The sequence below is a fragment of the Salvelinus sp. IW2-2015 genome, linkage group LG8 (genome assembly GCF_002910315.2).
Source record: "Salvelinus sp. IW2-2015 linkage group LG8, ASM291031v2, whole genome shotgun sequence".
Lineage (NCBI taxonomy): Eukaryota > Metazoa > Chordata > Actinopteri > Salmoniformes > Salmonidae > Salvelinus > Salvelinus sp. IW2-2015.
In genome coordinates, this window is record NC_036848.1 from 5,219,675 (window position 1) to 5,247,659 (window position 27,985).

Genomic DNA, 27,985 nt, shown 5'->3' on the forward strand with positions numbered 1-27,985 from the left:
ATCTCTATCAATTCCTGTCTGTTTTTCATTCAGGTGTGTTACATCTACAAAAACATTTCATTTGCCAAAATCTAAGTAACATTACTCAAATCAGGAATGCAACTCAAGTGTTTACATGCTCATTCATGTGCAGTACACAATGAACATTATGTGAACAATGAACACAGTTGACCTTCTTAAGAATAATATGAAAGTTTTGTTTGCGCCATATACATATTTTGTGACACCATTGGGTGTATGACGTTGAATGTATACCAAGGCGAAGTGAACAGATAAAAACCATCCCGTTTGGGCCAGATGAGCAAAACGAATGGAATCTGTACAGTTCTGTAATGATGGTTCTGATATTGTATTGAACAGTATCAAGAGCCATACAGAACTCTGACATTTGGGCCAGAAGGAATCAGATGACATCACAGCAGGGACAGACCATTTCTGGGGGTAGAATTTCTGATGTGATGACTTCACAATAGGACCACATACAGAATCTAATGGCAACAGAATAGGGCCAGATGGAATCTGGTGTAGTGGTTCTGGGGCCAGGCACAATCTGTAGCCGATAGTCATGTAGCAATTAGAGTACAACCCTATAATTTACAGCAACACTATTTTTGTTCCACAGCATCAAAATATTAAAATCTTCTACTTTCCTGTCATTCATAGTCTTTCGGAATGGTACAATAGGACACCATGGCCTTTGTAATTATCGACAGGGACTTTAAGTTAGAACCAAGGATATTGTTATATAATCGGCACGTGGGGGTGGAACCGGAAACTGTTATGACGTGTATAGTGACAGCGTCACTTTGTTATGTACACCAGCTGATCTGGCCGTAAAGACGACGATTATCAGGACTACAGCGATCACCAGACTGCATCAAAATCTATCAGATGGTTTTGCGAAATGAGCTAACGAGTGGGGGACTTTATTTATCCTTCCGGTGACATTGCTTTTCTCTTGATTATTTTGCTGTGCTGTCAGGGCCGAAAATACCTGGCTAGCTAAGGACATTCTTACGTCTCGTTTGCTAGCGTTCAAGATGCATGTAACTAGCTTCCGAAACTATTTGTGAAAATGGTGGACACTGAGAACGAATAGTTTACCCTAAGGGCATCGGGTAGTGTATTTGCCTAAAATCGGCCTTGTTTTGAGCGTCTGTACCCTGATACATCTAGCTAACGAGATAAGCCTTGAAGTTGTCCTAGCTAACTGTTTACTGTAGCATAAGTTGCAGTGAGTGACAACTGCTACATCGAGTAGGCTAAACAAAACCTGGAGATACCAATGAAAAGATACGGGTTCTGACCCTGCTATTTACATCGATAACTACAGTAACCCTCTTACAGTGTAAGATGTGGTTAAAACTATTTTTTCTCCTACTGTATTTTTTGGTGTTATTCGTTTTGGCCAGATTTTTTGAAGCAGTTGTCTGGTATGAAACTGGTCTTTTTGCCACCCAGTTGGTTGATCCTGTAACCCTGAGTTTCAATAAATTAAAGACCATTCTAGAATGTCGAGGACTGGGATACTCTGGGCTTGCAGAGAAGAGGGATGTCAGAGAACTAGTCGAAAAGTCAGGTAAAGCTTCATGACAAACCAATGTTAACAAAACACTTGCAAATACAGTGATCTGATCTACTCTGGCTTGTTTTAAATTCCGTACAAATAAATCAATATTGGTGGTGGAAAAACTGTCTATGACAGTATCAGTGCACTTGCCATTCTGAAAGCTGCTAGAAAGTGGGTCAAAGTTGTCTCACTCAAAGGTTTCATGATTCACTAGTACTCCTTACGTATCATGATATGTTAGTACTCACGTATCATGATCTGCTAGTACTCAATATCATGATCTGCTAGTACTCCTCGGGTATCATGATCTGCAACAGTACTCCTCACAACTGTGATTTTTCTAGGTGACCTGATGCAAGGAGAGTTGTACTCTGCCATCAAGAATGAAAAGGAGCAAGCTGAGTCCCAGTCTGAGTCCAGCACTACCTTCAGTGGGGAGATGCACTTTTATGAGCTGGTGGAGGACACCAAAGATGGCATTTGGTTGGTCCAGGTAGGTGGATATGATTGCTTTATTGCATGCCCCCTTTAGACCTCTTCCAAAAGTAATACAGCATCTTATATATTACCTCACATAGCTAAAATTATTAACAGAAAATGTAGGAGCTCTTCCAGAAGGAACATTTTTGAATGTTTAAAATGTTGTTGAAATTTTCAGACTAAAATAAGTAATTGTGGTATTGACTCTTAACACTGTACTTTGTTCCTCAATGTCTGCTACTTTTCACATATTGAGGATGAAGATACATTAACACAAAACATCAAGCAGTGAAATAAATTATACAATTCCTACATTAAACACCGATGTTAACATATCATCCTTTATTTCTTTCTGTAGGTAATTGCCCAAGATCGAGATGCTCTTTTGAGCAAAGCCAACTGGGGTAAAATGGTCCAAAAGGTTTCTCAGTTTGGAATTCGCACTGGTACTTTTAACTGCTCCAGTGACTCAAGGTAAGTTGGATGCATACTTGGAACTGCACAATACTTAATTAGATTTAAGTGCATGTTATTTGTATTTAGGTAGCCTAGTGGTTAGAGCGTTGGACTAGTAACCAAAAGGTTGCAAGATCGAATCCCTGAGCTGACAAGATAAAACATCTGTTGTTCTGCCCCTGAACAAGGCAGTTAACCCACTATTCCTAGGCCGTCATTGAAAATAACAATTTGTTCTTAACTGACTTGACTAGTAAAATAAAATAAATAAAAAATGGATCCCCATTAGCTGCTTACTCTTCCTGGGGACTGGAGAAATTAAGGCAGTTATACAATTTTAAAAACATTGCAATATATTCATAACAGATTTCACAACACACTAGGTGTGTGCCCTCAGGCCCCTACTCCACACCACATATCTACAACACAAAATCAATGTGTACGTGTGTGTATGCATGTCTGTGCCTATGTTTGTGTTGCTTCACAGTCCCCACTGTTCCATAAGGTGTATGGTAATTCTTCAAGTTGCATTCTGGTATAAGCCACATCAGTATTTGCATATTAGTAGCCTAGATGATGATCCTGTTATCTCTTGCAGGTATTGTCGTAAACGGGGTTGGATGAAATCCACACTTATAATGTCTGTGCCTCAGACTTATGCTTCAAAAGGAAAGGTTATGCTGAAAGAGTACAATGGCAGACGCATTGAGACAGAGCACATCTTCAAGTGGATGACGGCACACGTAGCGTCCCGTATAAAAACCATCCGCATGTCTCAGCAGCTTGTTGAAGAGTGGCACCCCAGTGAGAAGCACCCAGTAAAGATGTTCCTATTTGCCAAGCTGGCACAACCTCCAGCCTTTTTTTCAGCACTCAGTGTCAAGTTCACAGGTCGGATTGAGTTCATCTTTGTAGATGTGCAGAGCTGGGACAATATAACCTCCTTGGAAGAGATAGGTGTGCAACAGTTGCCATCGTACATCCTGAAAATGCCGGAGGGCATCTACAGATATGGGAACAGCATTGGAGAGTTCATCTCCCTACAGGCCATGGACACTTTCCTCCGTTCGGTTCAGCCAGAGGTCAATGACCTGTTTGTGTTGAGTCTAGTGATGGTCAACCTCATGGCCTGGTTGGACCTGTTCATAACACAGGGCGCCACCATCAAGCGCTTCGTTGTTCTCATCAGTACGCTGGGGACCTACAACTCCTTGCTCATCATCTCCTGGCTGCCTATCCTGGGGTTCCTACAGTTGCCATATCTGGAGGGCTTCTACGACTACAGCCTCAAGCTGTTGCGTTACGCAGACACCACCACCATCGCCTCCTGGGTGAGGACCGACTGGACCTTCTACTCCTCCCACCCCGCCCTGTTCCTCAGCACCTACCTAGCACATGGGCTTCTCATCGACTACTTTGAGAAGAAGAGGAGATGCAACAATGAAGAAGAGAACCCCAATAACTTGGAGTGGCTGTCCAGCCTCTGGGATTGGTACACCAGCTACTTGGTCCATCCCATAACCTCCTTTCATAACTTCCCCAACGAGTCTGACTGGGACGATGACCCCAATTTCCTTCTGGAGAGGTTGGCCTTTCCCGATCTCTGGCTTCACCCGCTTATCCCCATTGACTACATCAACAACCTGCCCACCTGGAGGTTCAAGTGCACACATGTCTGTGGGCCAAACTCTGAAGAGAATAGCGGCAGAGATCTGGACAGCAACATACAAAACACTACAGGAGGACAGACCCAAGGCTTAAACAGTGAGCATGAAGAACATGGCTGTGGTAAAGAGAGAGATTGTGCCGCTGATTCATGGTGTCATTCTGAAAATGGAGGGGATGTACCATGCATGAAAAGGGAAGCACAAGAGCAACAAGCAGATTGGTCCCAATGGCCCAGTGACATGATACACTGCACAGAGTGTGTTGTGTGTCTGGAGAACTTTGAGACTGATTGCATCGTCATGGGACTGCCCTGTGCCCACGTGTTCCACCAGCAGTGCATTGTGGTCTGGCTGGCAGGTGGACAGCACTGTTGCCCGGTGTGCAGGGGGCCATCCTACAAGAGGAAGCCAGTTAGATCATCTGGTCTGGACCTACTGGAGCAGCAGGAATAGCAGAATGTTTCTGTCTGCCAACCTGTCTCCTGTCCTGCACTTAACTTATAGAAATACTTGATGTGTCCATCGTCAGTCCTTGGATCCTTGTAGTTGGTTTTCATTAAACATTTTGGTAGTGTAAACCAAACCTACACACAATAGGGTATATCCATTGCGAGGGGAAATGTATTTCTAATACTACTAGTCTCACTCAAAAATAATAGCTTAAATAATATATTAAATCTGGCTTTTGTTCAGATAGTAGATGATCAAAAATGCATTTAAACTATGTCATGAAGAGACCTTAATGCCCTATCTTGATGTTTTGCCCCACCCCAAAAAGTCATTTGGAGAAACAAAAGTTTCGGAACTGTTATGAACAAGGAAACGTATAGGAAACCAAGTAGGATACATTTTGTCCTCTCTTTGCACAATCTTGTCTATCAACATGGTCTACTTTATTCATGATCAGGATCAATCTGATGTGGAGTTGCTCTACTACCTAAGAATTCTATATATGGGCCTTGAAGCCAATCATTCCCAGATGTATTTAGAAAGTTATATTTCAGGCATGTGATTTGGTTTTTAAGGTTAATTGTATCAGTGCATTCTCTTACCCTGCAGCACGAAAACGTTTTTTGTTCATAATGGAATGACCCTTGAAGCGATGTGCTATGCAGCTCTGCTGACTCAGTTTTCATGTATTGTTGGAGCATGTCAATGCCTCTTGTCTGTGTTTTTTAACGGATTAACATCATGTAGGTAGGGGATCCCAACAAGTCTATTCACTTGTTCTTGTCATCTGTGTTCGAGTTTGAAAAGAGAATTGGAAGTGTTGACATGTAACATGTTACTCATTAAAATAAACTAAAAATGTTCATCTGGAATTTCTTGTCGGTTGGTATTTGCTGGATTTCCCATTCCTGAACCCAGAAACCAGGTACCGGTTGTACAGGTTTCTAAGTAACTACAGTTATCTCCCTGCAAACATTTGTTAAGACCACACATTTGCCATTTCGGCTCAGCCTATGACAAAATGTTCCTTGGTAAACGGACGTCCAACTCTGACGTCGCCCCATTGAAGTAAAATGGTTAGGTTTTACGGTAGGGATGTCCTTAGGATACCGGACAGCACTAACCATGACAAAATAACTGAAGATTATCTATTATATTGACAAGATAGTTGAATGACCGCTCAAACAATGGAAATGCATGTCCTTGATTATTGAATGCAGGTGAGATCAGGTTTGACACGAGTGTTGCAGCGGTCTAAGGCACTGCATTACAGTGCTAGAGGCGTCACTACATACCCTGGTTCGATCCCGGGCTGTATCACAACCCGGCCGTGATCGGGAGTCCCATAGGGCGGCGCACAATTGGCCCAGCGTCGTCCTGGTTAGGGTTTGGCCGGTGTATGCTGTCATTGTAAATAAGAATTTGTTAACTGACTTGCCTAGTTAAATAAAACATTCAAAAAACTATGAGTGGCTAAACACGTTACGCTGCAGTAAAATTCTGTACATGAGAGATTAATGAGTGGGCAGATGCGCGTGTGAACAACAGCTACAACTAAGTCGTTTTTCCCCAAAGCTGCCGGTGTTGTGCCGAAAATCTCCCTAAGAATGCCTTATGCCTTATGTCTAGTAATGTCTGCAGTTTTCGGTTTGGCTATTTGTTTCAAATGTATTAGTCTATAAATAAATCTCTTTGCTAAAATTCATCATCTCTCTCATGTCTTATTTGACTAGTAGCTGAAATGTTTATTGCTTGCCTACATCTTACTCCCTCTATGTTTAATATAACACACATTGATTCATTTCGGTTGCCTATCCTGACGTGAAGTTTGTTCTATAGAAAGTATTTGACTAGTGATAAAATTAAGGAAATTAGAAGGGGGGAGGGAGATTTCGGCAYGSKKYWWWWRMMSCRTGCCGAAATCTCCCTCCCCCCTTCTAATTTCCTTAATTTTATCACTAGTCAAATACTTTCTATAGAACAAACTTCACGTCAGGATAGGCAACCGAAATGAACAATTAATGTATGTGTGTTATATTAAACCTATAGGAGGGAGTAAAATGTGGTCAAACAATACACTTCAGAACAACTACTAGTCGAATAAGATATGGGAGAGATGACGCATTTTGGATAAGATATTTATTTATAGACTAATACGCTTGAAACAAACCGAAAACTGCAGACATTACTAGTGTCTCCCCCGCGATCAAACCGACATAAAAAAAATCAAATGGAACGCAGCCTAACGTGATCATTGACAGCTGCCTTGAAGGAAGAACCACATCAATATTTATGCATCATATTTTTGGTTACCATTGGAACAAATATTTCACATTTTTTAATTGATTTGATTTATTGCAAATGCATATAAACAATGTATGACGCGTTCATAATGAGCCCTTCCCCACATAAATCTATGGTGTTGCAGAAGCTATCAACATTTCGGGCTCCCGAGTGGTGCAGCGGTCTAAGGCACTACATCGCAGCGCTAGAGGTGTCACGACAGACCCTGGTTCGATCGTGATCGGAAGTCCCATAGGGCGGAGCACCATTGACCCAACGCGGTTGGGGTTTGGCCGGGGTAGGCTATTATTGTAAAATAATAAGAATTCGCAAGTCACGTAGTTAAATAAAGTTTAATATAAATAAAAACATCCCTATCACACCTGAAAAACAAAACTAGTGACATTGCAACAAATTATCTTTGGCAGAGGAATGTCGCGTTCAAAAAGACTGGGAACTCGGAAATCTCTTAAATTCCGACTTCAGTGCGTTCAAGAAATCTGGGAACTCGGAAAAAACGAGCTCCGAAACTCTGGCATATTTCTAGACTTACCGACCTGAAGATCACTGACGTCATGAGGTTTTTTTTCTTCTCCGAATTCGAAGTTGTCTTGAATGCAGCATTACTCCGCCAAAATGTCCTGTTGAGATAAGCAATTTCGTTCTAAGGAGGCATATGAGTGGCGAATGACATACTTATTTGATCGAATATAATTTTCGTACTGTGTAGGCTGTTACAAGTGTACTGATATAACTGAATGCACGTGGCATTCATAAAGGTATAAACGAAAGAGCTATGAACCCGTGACGTAATGCTTATTTTCGCAGTTGGGCGTACCCGTGAAGAATAATAGAGGCCTCTAGTGGCCAAAAGGCCATTTTAGCATGAGCAACGCCATTGAGGGCTTCCAAACAAGCTTCCGCCATTTTACAGGAGTCAAAGTAGTCAACTGGGTGGAGATTCCTATGGGTTGTAAAACCGCAATTGCGGCCCATGCTGTCACGTAGGCCATAATGACACAGATATAAAAATTTGGCTTCTATCTATCTCTATGGGCGTACCCGTTGCGCATGCGCAACCCTTCGGCTGTGTGTCACCCTCGGTGAAAAAGTGTTTGGAAGTATCTCGTGTGTTTTAATGCTTGAGTTTGACAGTTTTTGTCATGCTTTGCTGAATTGAAACAGTTTGTCATAAATAACGAAGAAAGGGAGTACCGACAACAATGCTGCGTGTCTGCTTGAAAGGGGCAAATTCTGCAGCGCGGGTAAGTATCACTGTGTTCTAAATGGAATATCTAGCTAGCTAGCATGCTAGCCGAGCGGTCATTCAGTGACCCAGAGACCGGGCCTACACCACTGTGCTTGTTGTTGGGAGAAATAAACAGTTTACGTCTTCAGACATGTTTTACAACCTCTCATCACAACATATAGTGTACGGAAAGGTGGGAATTCAATGTCATAACATAAAGTTTCATGTTAAATGCCTTCATTGAAAGAAAGCTGCGCTAAACTTAGGCTACTGAACGTAACTTGACGCAAATCTTGTAATTTCATGCAAACACGTAATTACGTAGTGGAAAGAGGCGTATTTCTATTGATTGACTGCACTGCCTTCCGAATAAAACAAAGACTGGAGAGTGACACGAGCGTGCACCAATGCACACCGTAGAATTGGAGGCGGGGCTCGGTGGTTGTATGATACATTTTTATATTAATGTTGTGTACATGTGCGATAACGCAAATGTTGTAGTCTAGTTGTTTTGCTACACACGTTCATGTATCTAATGTGTAGGGGAAATGCTGTCTCTGCTACTGATTCCTAGCACAATCAGTTTCATTTCAACTAGCTACGTGAAAAGAAAGGACAAATGCACATTCATATCAAGGGGACATGACCTTGGCAAATTCTTAGTTCATAGAATGACCTGAAGAAATTGGCTTTTGTTTGTGGAAATGTTTCCATTGCAGAATTGCACACATGTAATAACTGATTAATGAGCTTTTCTTGTCAGCTATCCTATTCCAATGAATTTTAATAGAACAAGTGCTGGTGTATTTTGTATAGGTCCCATAATAGACATGTGGTGCTCCTGTGGATAGTGGTGTGTATGCTGATCTTCTTCTCCTTTCCATAGAAATGCCTGTGTGGGAATGGTGTCCCCCTTCACCCCCTCCAGCAATGTCGTAGCTACACTTCAGGAGGCTCAGGGTAGGTGACTTGTCTCCTGCTGAGTTACTTAAGTGGCCAAATGCTACATTGAGCTGTTTATGTTAATTGATAGAGCAGCTACCTTACTGTCCTTGACCCGTGCTTGTAAATAAGTCAATTAAAAAGAGGAAGGAGTAAGTTACTCTAAAGCTGCACACAAGCACTAAAGCCATTATCAATGTGATATTCCCTTAAATCATTCTGATTGGCCGCTGCTTTGTTTGCTTTCTTGTGTGTTTGAATATCTTAACTCTGACTGTACTTGCAGGTCTTCTGCAGGAAAGATTGTAGCTGCCAGTGTCCTCACTGTAGGTGGAGGAGTTGGTGGCACAATTCTATATGCCAATTGGGATCCCAAATTCAGGGCCAATGTTGAGAAATCCATACCATACTCAGATCAAGTGTTTGGACTGGCTCTCGGCCCAGCACCACCTCCACCTGTTATAAATAAACCAGTAAGTCAAATAACCTGTGTTCTAGAGCACATTTTGAGGAGTCATAGTTTGTCATTCGTGTCATTACATTTTACTTAGTCTGTTGTCAAACACAAGCTAGCTCATCTAACAAAAGAACCACATACAGATGTTCACATTCAATTCAATCTTACCTGACACTATTATTCTATTACTGTCCTGAAGAGAAAGGTTGAACCTGTTCAGATTTCCTCCATGTCTGAAGTGTGGAAAGACTCGAAGCAGCCAAAGGCCAAAGAGGTTGAGAAGAAAGCAGAGCAGCCAGATGCTGAGGGACCCCCTGCTCCAGCACCTCAGGAGACCCTAGAGGGTGAGTTACAGCTGTGCCTGAGAGAGCTGACGTACTTCATGCTCTCTGAGGTGTTGAAAAAATATTATCTTGTGAGTCAAGTACTAAGAACGTTGGCACGCCATTGTTTTTAAGACTTCAATTAAGAGGGATCAGGTGCTTAATGTGAATATCATCCATTAGACGTTGCATGCTTCTGGAATCAAATTTTTCACAACAAACCCATGTCTTCTCTCCGTTGTTGAACTGAAAGGATCTGCTGAAATTGTGTTGTGTACTTGGGATGGTTTACTTCATTGTTCTTACAAATACAAATTGACTTGAACTGTTAAGTTTTCTTGCTATTGTCGATGCATGATTAGACACTTTTCAGGTTAGCAAAGAGTTATCCTCTAAATCACTGAAGAGTGCATAATCGCATGATATTTTATGCCTTTAAATCTATTTATGCGATATATAATCTTAATTTTCCCCTCAAATCGGTATCTCCTTGGTATCTCATTAATTTACTCTTGATTTTCTTTGTTAGCTAATTGTTCAATATCTTGACATGTGGCAAGTTTCTTAATTAGCTGATGGCTTTACCAAGGTGGTCATTATACCTCTGCAGAACTTACAATGTTATTTAGCTAGGTTAACCATTTTTCGTTTAAGGGCCTTGAGTCTGTCTGTGGTGTTGATAAAATTGGGATCCCATCAAACCAGTGAAGGACATGAAGGACTTGACTGTTGATAGGAACTGAGTATTTCATCTCAACTAAATGAGTCTTCCGTACTAAAGTAGAGGAATGTGATACAGGTCACATGTCTGCTGTGGGTTTTGAGAAGACCAGTTGACGATCAGGTGACAGATCTAGTCCGTCAGTGTAAATCACTGGAGTGAGAGAATGGGTATCTGCCTGTGTTACTTTAGAGGTTTGCCTTCTTATCTACAGCTATGCTATGAGTCAGTATTGCTGCTGTGTTCTTGAGTGTGACAGTTCCACATGTCCTGTTGGTTACCATAACACGGCCTTGCCAAGAAGACCAGTCAGTCCACTGATGTTGAGCTCCACTGTGTTTTTGCAGAAGCTTCTGCTCAAGTGGCACAAATCCTTTCAGCCATTGGCGAGGTGCCCTCTGTGCCAGCCCCTGGAACCCACGAGGCAGAGGCCGTGCCACCCCCAGCCGCCCTCGAGGGGGTCCCGGCAGGTCAGAACCGGGTGGATACAGCCTCCCCTGCATGGGTGCATGGCGCTCTCTCTTTCACTAATATAAGGGGTCCTAGGGTGCATGGCTCCATGCTCTATGCCTGTTCTTCTCTAATACTTGTTTTTCCTTCCTGTTCATTATTCTCCTGGTGATTGTATTTGCCATCTCACCCTTTCACCTCTGTTTACTGTACACCTCTGCATAAAGACTCTTCATGCTGTCCACTTCCAGCCTCTAAACTAATCACTACCCCTCACAAAACCCTTAATCCTGGATTGCACTAGCTTGTAATGCATATGATATGTATCTGTGTTACTCTGCAATTTTTTTGTATTTAGAGGTTCTATGTTGTGGATAAGTGAGTTGTTCATGTTAGTGGGTATTTTACTATACCTGTTCATGCCATACTACAGTCGTGTCCAAAAGTTTAGAGAATTACACAAATATTAATTTTCACAACGTCTGCTGCCTCAGTGTCTTTAGATATTTTTGTCAGATGTTACTATTGAATACTGAGGTATAATTAAAGGCATTTCATAAGTGTCAAAGGCTTTTATTGACAATTACATGAAGTTGATGCAAAAAGTCAATATTTGCAGTGTTGACCCTTCTTTTTCAAGAACCTCTGCAATCCGCCCTGGCATGCTGTCATTTAACTTCTGGGCCACATCCTGACTGATGGTAGCCCATTCTTGCATAATCAAGTTCTCAATGGGATTAAGGTCTGGGGAGTTTCCTGGCCATGGACCCAAAATATCGATGTTTTGTTCCCCGAGCCACTTAGTTATCACTTTTGCCTAATAGCAAGGTGCTCCATCATGCTGGAAAAGGCATTGTTTGTCACCAAACTGTTCCTGGATGGTTGGGAGAAGTTGCTCTCGGAGGATGTGTTGGTACCATTCTTTATTCGTGGCTGTGTTCTTAGGCAAAATTGTGAGTGAGCCCATTCCCTTGGCTGAGAAGCAACCCCACATATGAATGCTCTCAGGATGCTTTACTGTTGGCATGACACAGGACTGATGGTAGCGCTCACCTTGTCTTCTCCGGATAAGCTTTTTTTCCGGATGCCCCAAACAATCGGAAAGGGGATTCATCAGAGAAAATGACTTTACCCCAGTCCTCAGCAGTCCAATCCCTGTACCTTTTGCAGAATATCAGTCTGTCCCTGATGTTTTTCCTGGAGAGAAGTGGCTTCTTTGCTGCCCTTCTTGACACCAGGCCATCCTCCAAAAGTCTTCGGCTCGCTGTGCGTGCAGATGCACTCACACCTGCCTGCTGCCATTCCTGAGCAAGCTCTGTACTGGTGGTGCCACGATCCCGCAGCTGAATCAACTTTAGGAGACGGTCCTGGCGCTTGCTGGACTTTCTTGTGCTCCCTGAAGCCTTCTTCACAACAATTGAACCGCTCTCCTTGAAGTTCTTGATGATCCGATAAATGGTTGATTTAGGTGCAATCTTACTGGCAGCAATATCCTTGCCTGTGAAGCACTTTTTGTGCAAAGCAATGATGACGGCACGTGTTTCCTTGCAGGTAACCATGGATGACAGAGAAAGAACAATGATTCCAAGCACCACCCTCCTTTTGAAGCTTCCAGTCTATTATTTGAACTCAATCAGCATGACAGAGTGATCTCCAGCCTTGTCCTCGTCAACACTCACACCTGTGTTAACTAGAGAATCACTGACATGATGTCAGCTGGTCCTTTTGTGGCAGGGCTGAAATGCAGTGGAAATGTTTTTGGGGGATTCAGTTCATTTGCATGGCAAAGAGGGACTTTGCAATTAATTGCAATTCATCTGATCACTCTTCATAACATTCTGGAGTATATGCAAATTGCCATCATACAAACTGAGGCAGCAGACTTTGGGAAAATTTATATTTGTGTCATTCTCAACTTTTGGCCACAACTGTACAGTGTAATCTGTAGTAGCAGGTAAGCGCTACATGTATGTGTGAATGGAATGTAGGGCATGTGTTTTTGTGGCCATGATTTTGTCTGCAGAGCAAAATGTACTGAGTGTGTTCTGTATCCCCCTAGCGACAGCAAAATGTACTGAGTGTGTTCTGTATCCCCCTAGCGACAGCAAAATGTACTGAGTGTGTTCTGTATCCCCCTAGCGACAGCAAAATGTACTGAGTGTGAACATGAGCCTGCAGTGAAGGAGCGTCCTGAGGGTGAAGTGGCTGCCCGTCTTGCTGAGCAGGATAAGGCTGAGCAGGACCTCCTGACATGTAGGTGTCTCATCTTTCCCTGTCACCTTTTGCTATTAGTTATGGAGCCTGTTACACTGTAACAACATACATTTACTCTGGCTTAAAGCATTATATACAATGAAGACAAATGCAATACATGAGTCAATGAGTACAGTGGACGCATGGTTTTTTTCAGCAGATTGCCATTGATGCATGGTCTTGTTACATTATGGAGTGCAGGTTTGACATGGGGATTGCTTAGATGGCATCATGATTGACTAACAAGGTAACCAGGCTGTGTGTGTACTGTTGCAGCTCTGTCATCCAATCTGGAAGATGCTCTGGGCAGCACAGCCAAGGTGACCCTACAGGCCATCGGTGCTCAGGAGGCAGCTCTGCAGGCCATTGCCCAGCACACCCGCCAACTGAGGGAGGCCATGGAGGCTGAGGTGAGGAAGGGACATATCTTCAAAAACAACCCAAACTGGAGAGATTTTTCAAATGTCTTTAGCCTCATATTACATCCACGTTCTGTTGTGAATGTTTCTTTTGTGACCCTCAAACTGAAGAAGGCCTCAGCGTCTGAGGAGAGGAAGGGACACGGGTACACATTCTGAAAAAGTGTAACCCATACTATTGTGATTTCCTAATTAAATCCTTTTGTAGATGTTTGTATTGTTAGGCATCGGAGGCCAGGGAGGGGGCTGAGGTGAGGGGGGGGTGGACATATTCTCAAGTGTGAAAAGGGGAGTTCTGCTAGCTATTCACATCTAGCAGTTTTTCATTACATTAAAATAGTGCTGCACGCTATAGCCAAAATATCATATTGCAATTATATTTTTTCACATTTTGCAATAGCGATATGAGTTGCTATGTTGCAAAACGCTTGGGTGAACTCTTGGAATATAGTGCTGTTGGGCATGACAAAGAGAGCACGCCGCAGGGATGAGTTATTTTCCATCCCAACATGCCTCCCCAGTCCCTATCAGAATGGGGCATTGCACAAACGAGATGCTGCAGTAGATCTGGACCACCACAACTCGCACCTCCTATTTTCAGAGAATAAGATCAAGAGAATAAATCTTCTTAGGGATCTGCGTCCTGTCAATGGGACAGTTGTAAATCATGCAGCGCCTTGTGTCAAGATCACAGATTTTAGAGAAACAACAAATGTCGGTACATATAAGTGTCTTATATCGGCTGAAAGCTTAAATTCTTGTTAATATAACTGCACTGACCAATTTACAGTAGCTATTATGGCTATAAAAAAATGCCACGCTATTGTTTGAAGAGCACTAACAACAAAACACTTTTTTTCACCGCAATAGGTTTGATAAATTCACCTCTGAAGGTGAAATGTGTACTTCTGAAATCTTGCTCTAATTTATCATCCAAAGGGTCTGAGAGAACATGAAGTGTCGTTTTGTTAGATACAATCCCTTTTCATATTCTAAAAAGGTCCATATAGCATGCACGATCGTTTTTGTATTTCCACACGTTTCATTTTCTAAGAAAGGAATCTATGAAAATCTTACCCTAATTGTTGTTTCAACCGTTCAAATCACATTCGTATGCATTCCTCAGAGATCCTAGAACTTAACCAGACTTCACTATATCATTAGGGGTGTAGTATATCCTATAGGACACCACATTTGGTCAGAGAGCGACACTTTCATGGCACGCCGATGACGCGGGCTGTCTCCACTTGATCGACTGTAACTTTGTCAGATAAGCACCAATCGGGTTCAAACTAAGCTAACTAGATAGCCAATGAGTTGGGCTTTACGGGAGTATCCAGAAACCCTGTATCTGTGGCAAAATGTAGCTGCTAACCTTGTGCGACAGTATGCCTTTTCCTTTTGGACAAGAATTATAAGAATATGGAGAGTTATGAAAACTGGGTGTTTTGCAAATGTTGAACTTATAATATGGCTAATACTGGAAAAGCTGAATCAAAGTCCAAGTATACATATTTGACGATATTCTTGCAGAAAAATGTAATGTAAATGTCTCCTTCACGATTTTCCCAAATGTACCTGGGTGACTTCACACTAAATGTCATGTAAGTTGCACATACTTCAAGTTATCCGTCTGAAATTTTGCACATACACTGCTGCCATCTTGTGGACACCATCAGAATTAGAAGCAGTGATGGCTAGATTTGGGACCTTTCTGTTGCATTTCAAAGATGGTGGTAGAAAAATAAAAATAAAAGTTTTTCTTCTACCAGATCTATTATGTTATATTCTCCTACAATCACATTTCCACATACAGTGTTTTCTTTCAAATGGTACCAAGAATATGCATATCCTTGCATCAAGGGACTGAGCTACAGGCAGTTAGATTTGGGTATGTCATTTTAGGTGAAAATTGAAAAGAATGGGGCTATCCCTAAGAACAAATGTTATCATACAGAACACGTATGTTTATTGGAAAGCAGCAGCATTTTCTTTACGCTCTGCATCATGTTTGGAAAGATATGTAGTGTGTGTGTGCATGCAGAGTGAGTATTGCAGTCTCTTGCAATATGGCTATTTCCATATAATATTGCTGATATGGATAATGTGCATAAATGTGATTTTAATAATTAAATATATTGCCCAGCCCTAATCCAAACAAATTTCTATTGTGAATCATTCATGATGTGAATTTGTTTTTTAGGCACCCCCTGATAAGAAGTCTACCCAGTGGAGAGTCCTGGAAGATGCACTGAGTGAACGCAGCCGATCAGTAGACGAGGCTGGAGCAGCCGTCCTCAAGGCCAAGTAAGAGCCGCTTGATAATTTATTAACGTTATGTTGTGGTCACCAGTATACACTACTTTATTTTGTTTCGGCCGATTTGATAATACATTTGGTGGTGTATTTACTATTTTATGCTCACTAAAATGAACTTCTAGTAAAAAAGAAAAAGAGATGTATATCTCAATAATTGTTGTTGATGCCGAAAAGGCTTTCAACCGGCTTTAATGGCATTTCCTATTCAAAACTTTGGAAGCTTTCAACTTTCCAGCTGAAATGAATTGTATAAAAAAATATAACTGTCCTAAAGCAAAAATATACACACATGATGCATTTTCTGATTAAATTGTTTTAGGAATGGGGACAAGAATGTCCCCTCTCCCCCTTCTTGTTTGCACTGGCAATTGAACCGCTTGCATAAATTATTTTACAGGACCAAACGTAAGAGGTATTGGTAAACATGAATATAAACTAAATTTATTTGCAGTTCTCCTCCTGTACCTGACCAATATTGAAAACTCAATGCCCCCTAAAAATATTTTCAGGATAACCTAAAATCTCAGGATATAACATGCACGTGGAAAAAATGAAATGATGGCTATAAGAAAAAGAATAACTCATGATCTACAGTGGACCACAAAAAAATCTAAGATACTAACGGTGGGTTGCACCAGCATGGTTTAAATTAATCTAGGTTTTGTAAATCTAGGTTTATTAATCAGATGTGTTGCACCACTTAGATTTACTTATCCAGATTAAACATTATGATTAACGGTTTTAGACTGATTAGTGACTTGTTACACCAAAATGAGGTATTTCGTGAGCTGAAACAAAGTAGCTAGCCTACTTGACAAATGAGGCCACAAAGTTGCTGTTTCTTGATTAAAATAGTAACAATGTAACGTTAGAACTCCTGCAACTCCATCTGAAAGGTTCTCATGAGTTGGCTGATTTGAAATAAAAACTGATTTGCCAGTACTAGACAGAAAATACATTTGTTAGCTATTGTAGCTAGCTAGTTTATAAACCAAGCTAGCTAGCGTACAATATTATTTGTCATTTATTTAATGATATTTAGCAATTATTTGTCCGCTAGCCACCTGATCATGGCATGTCAAAGGTAAAAGATTCTCCGCTAATGAAAAACTATTGTCGGAGCTGATGGAGTAATTCAGTAACGTACTGGAGGATAAAAAGACAGACCACACGACTGTCAAGAAGAAGGAAGACACCTGGTCCATTTTATGCAACAAATGTAATGGATCGACACCGATTTAAAGAGGACACAAATCGGATGAAAGCGTGCTGGAAAAATGTAAAACTAAAAAGGGTGTGGCAAAGGAGAGGCGGGGGCTATTTCAGACCGGAGCTGGAGGGGGGCCTCCGTCCAAGGGCAGTGATCCTATCGCCCAGAAGACATGCGAGATTCCCCAGCAGTTTGCCCCGCTCCATAACCCCTATGATGACGGAGAACTTGGCCCACCAAAATTTGGTAAGCATAAATAACTGGTAAATATCAATGCCTATAACACACGTATAAACAACGTTAATGCTACTTCACTACAATGTTACCGTTATCAGGCCCGTTACAGCATGTTGCTTAACATCATCATTCGTACCAAGGCTGGGCATATAAACTTCAATTCAATTGTTGCACAAAATGGGCATGTAAATAGCCTACTAATAGTGAGTTAATTATCATATAACTCAACAGGATTCAACCTGTCTCCATTCTGAGGAACTCGTTTTGGACTCTCCACTGTAGATATGCTGTCATTTTATCAGTTAAACCACTTCAAATGGCAGTTTAGAATTAATCTCCAATCTAAGTTTATATTTTTTTTTTTATTCATTGAGCAACAGGCTTAAAATTAAAGTGAAAACTTAATTTAAATGAAATCCTTCCTCTAATCTAACTAGGATTAATTTAAAACTAGGTTTAGAAATTGGTGCAACAAGATTAATAGATAAACCTTGATTTAACCCAGTTTAAGAGTTAATCCATGTTGGTGCAACTCACCCTTATGATGCTTAATAAGTGACAACAAATATATAAAGATGTTATCCCGTTACTCAACAATATGAAAGCAGATCTAATTAAATGGAAAAATAGACTAAACCTCTACATAAAGGCATGGCTCCCCAAATGTTTAAATGTTTATTCTCTGTAATACCAATTACCCAACCAAAGACTTTCTTTAAAAAAAGTATACTCGGTCATAACATACTTTTTATATGGGCAAATAAAACTCGTAAAACGTACCTTTTTTATTTTATATCTTCCTAAGTCAGAGGGTGGTTTTAACCTCCAGACTAGGAATTGTATCAACTTGCCACCCAAGGCTTTTACTTGCGACAGTTCAATGCACTCAAGATCAACAATGGGTACATATTGAAGATGCGCATGCTCATACCCAGAATTTTTTTACTTGTCTATATTCAAAGGATAAATCTAAGAACATTAACTTCATAGTTAAGGACACTAAACAATATTTAAGAAAATTAATTGTATTCTACAAGAACTATCACTCCCTAAAAACACAATCCTATGGAACAATCCTTGGATAGCTTTTCAGAATTCACAGATAAACTGGTACATGGGGAAACCTAAAGGCATAGTAACAATAAATTACTTGTTAATAGGAAATGCATTTGTTGCCATGATACAATTTTAAAAAGCAATTTTAGACTGACCAAATGTAGATATTTTCAAGAAATTGTTTTGAAATATTTTGGATATCAGAGCAATCTTGAGGGAACCCAATTTGAGTAAGAAAGGGATATTCATATGATAGGTAAGATATACAAAACCTTGCAGAGAGCCTATCCAACTGACATTCTCTTAGAACCAACTTAAAAATAACTGTTGGCACAAGATTGAGGGAATGTTCAAGCTATCAATTAGTTAATGTAAGCTTAATCCAGTATAAACAAATGTATTTATTACACAAGACCATTCACATTCTACAGCAGTCTTATCTTAAGTGTAAAACTAACAATGACTCAGTAATCCATGCCTTCTGGGAATGCTATAAAGTCCTTAAGTTATGGGCAGAGTTAGAAAGTTGACTGTCAGAAGTATTGCAATGTAAATGTACTTTTAATCCGTCTGTCTGCATATATCAAATTGTATTTGTCACATGTGCCGAATACAACAGATGTAGACCTTACAGTGTAATGCTTACTTACAAACCCCTAACCAACAATGCTTTAACACTTTTTTTCCCTGAACTTATTAAGTAGAGAATAAAAGTAACAAATATTTAACAGCAGCAGTAACATAACAAGCAAGGCTAAACACAAGGGGTGCCAGTATGGAGTCTGTGCAGGGGTACCGGTTAGTGTAGTTAATATGTACATGTAGGTAGAGTTAGTGACTATGCATAGATTATATAGAGTAGCAGCAGTGTCAAAGAGGGCTCATGGCATATGAGGGTGCAGTGTGATGGACAATACTTTTCTCGTCGTTCATCTTGAAAAAACGTATACTTAAGCTGGAAATTAACCAATCCTCCATTAACACTATGGAAAGCTCAAATGCTTTATCTAAATGTTGAAAGTACGTGGGTGACGGAGAGAAACAAAATGGTGCAGTTTGAGGCCATGTGGAGGAGAGTGATGCTGTAGATTGGGGGTGTGAGCAGGTAGGGTCTGGGCATGGGTGATGTTGGGGATGTGCCTGTATGTGGATGTTTTGTTAAATATCATACACACAGTACTGTGCAAAAGTTTTAGGCAAGTGTGAAAAAATGCTGTAAAGTAAGAATGCTTTCAAAAATAGACATGTTAATTAATAGATTATATTTATGAATTAACTAATGGAAGATGGCGCCGACAGAGATGGTCGCTTCGAGTTCTTAGGAAGCTATGCATAAAATTAAAAAAATAAAATAATGTATTCTTACATTGTTACCCCAGTAAATCATATTACATGTAGCCGGGAAGAACTATTGGATATAAGAGCAACGTCAACTTACCAACATTATGACCAGGAATACAACTTTCCCGAAGCGGATCCTCTGTTTGGACCACCACCCACGACAATGGATCTAATTCCAGAAGCCAAAACAAAACAACGGCGCCGCAGACGGAGTGGTCTCCTGGTCAGGCGCCGTAGACGTGCACATCGCCCACCGCTCCCGAGTGTACTCCTCGCCAATGTCCAGTCTCTTGACAACAAGGTAGATTAAATTAGAGCAAGGGTTGCCTTCCAGAGAGACATCAGAGATTGTAACATTCTCTGTTTCACGGAAACATGGCTCTTGGGATATGTTGTCAGAATCGGTTCAGCCACCGGGCTTCGCCATGTATCGCGCCGACAGAGATAAACACCTCTCTGGGAGGAGGAAGGGCGGGGGTGTATGCTTCATGATTAATGGTGTAATCATAATATACCGGAACTCAAGTCCTTCTCACCCGACCTAGAATTCCTTACAATCAAATCCTGGCCATTTTACCAACCAAGAATTCTTGTTAGTTAGTCACAGCTGTGTACATCCCCCCTCAAGCAGATACCAAGACGGCCCTCAAGGAACTTCACTTGACTCTATGTAAACTGGAAACCATATATCCTGAGGCTGCATTTATTGTAGCTGGGGATTTTAACAAAGCAAATTTGAGAACAAGGCTACCTAAATTCTATCAGCATATTGATTGCACTACGCGCAGGGGTAATACACTCGATCACTGCTACTCAAGCTTCCGCGATGCATACAAGGCCCTCCCTTCGGCATATCCGACCACGACTCTATCTTGCTCCTACCGTCTTTTAGGCAGAAACTCAAACAGGATGTACCCGTGACTAGAACCATTCTACGCTGTCTGACCAATCGGAATCCATACTTCAAGATTGTTGTGACCACGCGGAATGGAATATGTTCCGGTCAGCCTCAGAGAACAACATCGACCTATACGCTGACTCGGTGAATGAGATTATAAAGAAATGCATTGGAGATGATGTACCTACACTGACTATTAAAACCTACCCTAACCAGAAATCGTCACGCTTCCAGACAAACTAAACACCTTCTTTGCCCACTTTGAGGATAATACAGTACCACTGTCGTGGTCCGCTAACAAGGACTGCACCACCCCCATCTCCTTCTCCGTGACCGACGTGAGTAAAATTAACCCTCACAGGGCTGCTGGCCCAGACGGCATCCCTAGCCGCGTTCTCAGAGCATGCGCAGACTAGCTGGCTGGTGTGTTTACGGACATATTCAATCGCTCCCTGTTCCCACATGCTTCAAGATGGCTACCATTGTTCCTGTACCCAAGAGGGTGAAGTTAACTGAACTAAATGACTACTGCCCTGTAGCACTCACTTCTGTCATCATGAAGTGCTTTGAGAGACTAGTCAAGGATCATATCCTCCACCTTACCGGCCACCCAAGATCCACTTCGGTTTGCATACCGCCTCAACAGGTCCACAGACGATGCAATTGCCATCACACTGCCCTATCCCATCTGGACAAAAGGAATACCTATGTAAGAATGCTGTTCATTGACTACAGCTCAGCATTCAACACTATAGTACCCTCCAAGCTCATCATCAAGCTGGAGGCCCTGGGTCTCAACCCCGCTCAGTGCAACTGGATCCTGGTCTATCTGACGGGCCGCCCCCAGTGGTGACGGTAGGAAACAACACCTCCACTTTGCTGACCCTCAACACTGGGGCCCCACAAGGGTGTATGCTCAGCCCCCTCCTGTACTCCCTTTTCACCCACGACTGTGTGGCCATGCACGCCTCCAACTCAATCATCAAGTTTGCAGACGACACAACAGTAGTGGGCTTGATTACCAACTACGAAGAGACAGTCTACATGGAGGTGYGGGCACTCGGTGTATGGTGTCAGGAAAACAACCTCTCACTCAACGTCAACAAAGAAGATGATCGTGGGTTCAGGAAACAGCAGAGGGAGCACCCCCCTATCAACACCGAAGGGACAGCAGTGGAGAAAGTTTCAAGTTCCTCTGCATTCACATCACTGACAATCTGAAATGGTCCACCCACACAGACAGCGTGGTAAAGGCCAACCTCAGGAGGCTAAAGAAATTAGGCTTGTCACCTGAAACACTCACAAACTTTTACAGATGCACAATCGAGAGAATCTTGTTGGGCTGTATTACCGCCTGGTACGGCAACTGCACCGCCCTAAACCTCAAGGCTCTCCACAGGGTGGTGCGGTCTGCACAACGCATCACCGGGGGCAAACTACCTGCCCTCCATGACACCTACAGCACCCGATGTCACAGGAAGGCCAAAAAGAGCAAGGACAACAACCACCCGAGCCACTGCCAGTTCACACAGATATCGTCCAGCAGGCGAGGTCAGTACAGGTGCATCAAAGCTGGGACCAAGAGACAGAAGCGGTTTTTCAATCTCAATGCCATCAGACTGCTAAACAGGAATCACTAACTCAGAGGCTGCTGCCTACATTGAGACTCATATCACTGGCCACTTTAATAAATGGGTCACTTTAAACATTGCCACTTTAAATAATTAAACTTCAATATTTTACATATCTTACAGTATATACACGTGATATGAGTTGTATTTTATACCATCTACTGCATCTTGCCTATGTCGCTCGGCCATCACTCATCCATATACTTATATGTAGATATTGTCATTCACCCCTTTAGATTTGTGTGTATTAGGTAGTTGTTGGGGAATTGTTAGATATTACTGCACTGTATTTGAAATGCAAAGCGAGTGAACAGAAAAATCAAATCCATATTTGGTGTGACCACCCTTTGCCTTCAAAACAGCATCCAATTCTTGTAGGCACACTTGCACAAAGTCAGGGATGTTGTAGGCATATAGTCAGGTGTATGATTAAACAATTATACCAAACAGGTGCTAATGATCATCAATGCAATCATTAACTGAAACAGAAACTGCTGTGTAGGAGGAATAAAACTGGGCGAGGAACTGACAAACTCGGCTAACAAGGTGAGGTTGCTGAAGACAGTTTACTCTCAAAAGTCATACACCACGGCAAGACTGTGCACAGCAACAAGACACAAGTTAATTATACTGCATCAGCAAGGTCTCTCCTAGGTAGAAATTTCAAGGCAGACAGGGGTTTCCTGTGCTGTCTAAACTCTTTTGAAGAAGCACAAAGAAACAGGCAATGTTGAGGACTGTAGACGCAGTGGTTGGTCAAGGAAACTTACTGCAGCAGATGAAACATCATGCTTACTTCCCTTCACAAACGGAAGATGTCCAGCAGTGCCATCAGCTCAGAATTGGCAGAAAACAGTGGGACCCTGGTACACCCATCTACTGTCCGGAGAAGTCTGGTCAGAGGTGGCCTTCATGGAAGACAAAAAGCCATACCTCCGACATGGTAACAAGGCCAAGCGACTCAACTATGCACAAAACACAGGAACTGGGGTGCAGAAAAATGGCAGCAGGTGCTCTGGACTGATGAGTCAAATATTTGGCTGTAGCAGAAGGCAGTTTGTTTGCCGACGGGCTGGAGAGCGGTACACGTATGAGTGTCTGCCGTCAACAGTGAAGCATGGGGGAGGTTCCTTGCAAGTTTGGTGCTGCATTTCTGAAAATGGAGCTGAAGATTTGGTCAGAATTAATGGGTCTCCTCAATGCTGAGAAGTACAAGCAGATACTTATCCATCATGCAATACCATCAGGGAGGCATCTGATTTGCCCCAAATGTATTCTGCAGCATGACAACAACCCCAAACATACAGCGAATGTCATTAAGAACTATCTTCAGCGTAAAGAAGAACAAGGAGTCCTGGAAGTGGTGGTATGGACCCCACAGAGCCCTGGTCTCAACACCGAGTCTGTCTGGGATTAGAAGAAGAGAGAGAGAGAAGCACCTGAGGCTGCCTAAATCCACAGAAGAACTGTGGTTAGTACTCAAAGATGTTTGGGCCAACCTACCTGCTGAGTTCCTTCAGAAACTGTGCAAGTGTTCCTAGAATAATTTATGCTGTTTTGAAGGCAAAGTGGGGGTCACACCAAATATTGATTTGATGTTGATTTTTCTTGTTAACTCACTTTGCATTTTGTTAATTGATACATCTAATCTATTAACATGTTTATTTTTGAAAGCATTCTTACTTTACAGCATTTTTTTCACACCTGCCTTAAACTTTTGCACAGTACTGTGTATATATTATACAACAGAACTAACTTTTAAAGCATCAATGACTCTGTGCTTGCTATGTTTGGCTTTGTGCAACGGATTAATTCTGTATCTCTGGTGTTTAGGGCTGAGCTGGACAAGCTGAGAGGAGTGATCAATGAAGCCAAGCATTTAAAGATTGCTGCAGCCCGGCCATCTATCCTTGCTGCAGAGGAGAACCTTCACAGCATGGTGGTAGATCTGGACAGCGTGGTGACCAGGGTAAACTGGCACTGTTTTATACTGTTAACACATGGGTTGCATCCCAACCTATTTCATATACTGAAGAAAGTATAAACGCAACATGGAAGTGTTGGTCCCATTTTTCATGAGATTCAATCAAAGATCCCCGAAATGTTCCATGACCACAAAAAGCTTATTTCTCATATTTTGTGTACAAATTAGTTTACATCCCTGTTAGTGGGCATTTCTCCTTTGCCAAGATAATCCATGCACCTGACAGGTGTGGCATATCAAGAAGCTGATTAAACAGCATGATCATTACACAGGTGCACCTTGTGCTGGAGACAAGGCCCCTCTATGTGCAGTTTTATCACACAACACAATGCCGCAGATGTCTCAAGTTTTGAGGGAGCGTGCAATTTACATGCTGACTGCAGGAATGTTCACCAGAGCTGTTGCCAGCGAATTGAATGTTACTTTCTCTACCATAAGCCACCACCCAATGTCGTTTTTATAGAATTTGGCAGTACGTCCAACCGGCCTCACAACTACAGACCGCGTGTAACCACGCCAGCCCAGGACCGCCACATCTGGCTTGTTCACCTGTGGGATCGTCTGGTGAGGGGGGGCTACTAAGGAGTATTTCTCTCTCTAGTAAAGCCCTTTTGTGGGGAAAAACTCATTCTGATTGGCTGGGCCTGGCTCCCCAGTGGCTGGGCCTGGCTCTCCAGTGGCTGGGCCTGGCTCTCCAGGGGCCTTCTATGAGCTGTAACTCAGTAAAATCTTTGAAATTGTTGCATTTTATCTTTTTTTTCCTGTGTGCATGTTTGTGTGTATATATATTAGTGCACCACTCGGGTGTTATTTTGGACACATACATGGAATGATAAATACTGTCTATCTCTTACGTCATACTCTGCATACTTGTCTTTCTGGTTAGATGTTTGTGTTTAACCTATCCTGATGCGTCGTTACTGCAGGTCCAGACAGCCCAGTCCGAGGCTAAGATTGTGTCCCAGTACAGCGAGCTGGTGAACGAGGCCAAGGCCCAGTTCCAGAAGGAGCTGAACAGCATCACTCCAGAGATCCAGGCCAACTGGAAGGGACTCAGTAAGTCAGCTTCACCCCTACATCTTACTCCCATTACCCACCCACATTTTAACAGTTCGACTTTGCTGTAAACCTTTGAAAAACTGTGCACAGCACCAATGACATGCTTAGGTTCAGTTAGTCTTTCTGCGATTCTTCGCCTCCTTGTCCAACCGTATTGCAGAAGGTCCAAGCCCCCCCCAATGAGTTTTGAGAAGAGAGGATGCAAGGAAAGATAACTGGTTTAGGCTATAACCATGAGGGGGGAGGCACAGGATAAATCTGCTCTTAAATTCACGGACTGGCCTCGGCCGTCTCCCAGCAGGGAAGCTGACTCAAGATGACCTCAACTCCCTGATTGCCCATGCCCACCGACGCATCGACCAGCTGAACCGAGAGCTGGCTGAACAGAGGGTGAGGGAGCAGATCCACATCGACTCTGCCCTAGAGCAGCAGAAGCTGGAGGACAAGAAGGCCCTGGAGGTGGCTGTCTCCACCGCCCTGGAACACAACCGAGAACAGATGCGTCTGGAGCAGGAGAAGAAGGTGAGCTAAAGGGCCTTTATTTGTCTAACTATTAACCAAATGATCCTAAGGTCTTTACCTCGTTATAGGGCAGCATTAATCTGTTTTGATGGATGGACTTTTCCTTTCCTCGCACAGTAGGTTGTAGCAATCAAGCTAAATGTTTGCTCTGTTGGACACATGAGTAGAATGAGACCCATCTGTGTCCATCACTAGGTAGAGGAGACTCGGGAGGTGATGGAGGCAGAGATGCGAACCCAGCTGCGTAGGCAGGCTGCAGCACACACAGACCACCTGCGTGACGTCCTCAAGGTACAGGAGCAGGAACTGCGCTCCGAGGCAGAGGAGGCAAGTATATCCATATTAAACATCCATCTACTGTGACGCATACATAACCACAGCCTATCAAACATCCTTCATATTGAAATCCAGGAGATAAGTTTAGCCATCCAACAAGCCAATTGTTTATTCAGTGTTTTGAGTGCTTGTCACTGCTACAGCTGAACTACTTCCTGTTAATATTTAGCAATGCAGACATTAAGAACCCCTAAAATCCTATTTAATGGAAACTGAATTAACATGATTTTAATCGTCTCCAGATCCTGAACAGCTCGTTGATGGAGAAGGAGACAGAGTACCGTCGTCTGACACAGGACCAACTGGACAGCTTCACCCTGGACATGAATGCAGCTTACGCCAGGCTCAAGGGCATGGAGGAGGCCATTGACAGTGAGTGAGACACACGCTGCTGTGGTGGGTTCTGTACTTGTAACCTGTTGTGGTGGGTTCTGTATGAGATACTAAAGTGTAGTCATGTTACCCTACAGGTCATGTTATAGCAGAGGAGGAGGCCCGTAAGGCCCATCAGCTGTGGCTCTCAGTGGAGGCTCTGAACTACACTCTGAAGACTGCTGCCCTAAATGACCCCACCGAGCCCCTAGAGGGTGCCGTGCAGGCCATCAAGGAGAGCTGTGCTGAGGATGAGTTTGCCCAGGCCCTGGCCACTGCCTTGCCCTCCGAGTCACTCAGCCGCGGCGTCTACAGCGAGGCCTCTCTCCGCGCCCGCTTCTACGCCATCCGCCAGCTGGCCCGCCGCGTGGCCCTGATTGACGAGACCCGCAACAGCCTCTACCAGTACTTCCTATCCTACCTGCAGGCCACGCTGCTCTTTGAGAAGGCACAGGAGGCCCCCCCCGCCAAGCTGTCGGCCGAAGATCTCGACACGTTCAAGCTGCTCTCCTACGCTGCCTACAGCCTGGAGCATGGAGACCTGGAGTTGGCCGCCAAGCTTGTCAACCAGCTGAAGGGCGAGTCGCGCAGGGTGGCTCAGGACTGGCTCAAAGAGGCCCGGCTCACACTAGAAACGAAACAGGTGGTCAGCCTCCTGTCTGCATATGCCAATGCAGTGGGGTTGGGCACCACCATGGCGCCTTAGATCAGTCCAGGTCCATGACATGGGAGTGTCCCCATCTGCATCAACAGCAAGCTCTGCCCTCTCCATGAGGAATTAATTTATGAATAGAGGAAGTCTGTTTGAAGCACCACTATACCACTGAGGGGCGTATCCCAGAAATGTATTAAAACATGCCCTCTTTAGAACCTTCCCAAGCATCTACAAGAAAATGACTTACTGAGTAGTACTAATGCGTTTGATGTACCTATGGTGTCCTCAGCAGGTGTAATGAATGAGATCCCTCACTGGGTGTGCTGTTTACATCAGTGGTTCCCAACTCCAGTACCCCAACAGCACACGTTTGTTGTAACCCCAGACACTCACCTGAAAGCTTAACAAGTTGAATCAGGTGAGTTTGTCTGGGGCTACAACAAAATGTGTGCTGTTGAGGGGACTGGAGTTGGGAACCACTGGTTTAGATAGCTGGACCCTTGGTCCTGTAACTTGTCTCTCACTAGCCTTGTTCACTGTTTCAGATCACAATGTGTTTCTCACTTTGTTCAATTTGATCATGTTTTGTGCAGAATCAATTGTCATGCTATTTCCTCCCTGTTAATATTGGATATATCAATAAAT

At 42.8% G+C, this 27,985-nt stretch overlaps 2 protein-coding genes across 4 annotated transcripts; both read left to right on the top strand.

Moving 5' to 3' along the window:
* The first annotated feature begins 842 nt into the window (after window positions 1-842).
* Window positions 843-5,263, top strand: rnf103 (ring finger protein 103). The gene is made up of 4 exons (XM_023992228.2): window positions 843-1,579; window positions 1,915-2,063; window positions 2,409-2,524; window positions 3,105-5,263. Exons 1-4 carry the CDS (start codon window positions 1,354-1,356, stop codon window positions 4,624-4,626), a joined length of 2,013 nt encoding a protein of 670 aa, XP_023847996.1. The 5' UTR covers window positions 843-1,353; the 3' UTR covers window positions 4,627-5,263.
* A 2,540-nt stretch (window positions 5,264-7,803) lies between these two features.
* immt (inner membrane protein, mitochondrial (mitofilin)) lies at window positions 7,804-27,678 on the top strand. 3 transcript variants are annotated; one of them, XM_023992230.2, is made up of 14 exons: window positions 7,804-8,171; window positions 9,042-9,115; window positions 9,384-9,570; window positions 9,754-9,898; window positions 10,946-11,068; window positions 13,188-13,301; window positions 13,578-13,711; window positions 15,924-16,027; window positions 24,246-24,381; window positions 25,323-25,452; window positions 25,754-25,977; window positions 26,173-26,304; window positions 26,556-26,685; window positions 26,784-27,678. In XM_023992230.2, the coding sequence occupies exons 1-14, from the start codon at window positions 8,130-8,132 to the stop codon at window positions 27,389-27,391; spliced, it is 2,283 nt and encodes a 760-aa protein (XP_023847998.1). In that variant the 5' UTR covers window positions 7,804-8,129; the 3' UTR covers window positions 27,392-27,678. The 3 variants fall into 3 exon arrangements, with proteins under 3 accessions (XP_023847998.1, XP_023847999.1, XP_023848000.1); XM_023992231.2 differs by having other exon boundaries at window positions 25,757-25,977; XM_023992232.2 differs by lacking the exon at window positions 10,946-11,068.
* The last annotated feature ends 307 nt before the right edge of the window (window positions 27,679-27,985 follow it).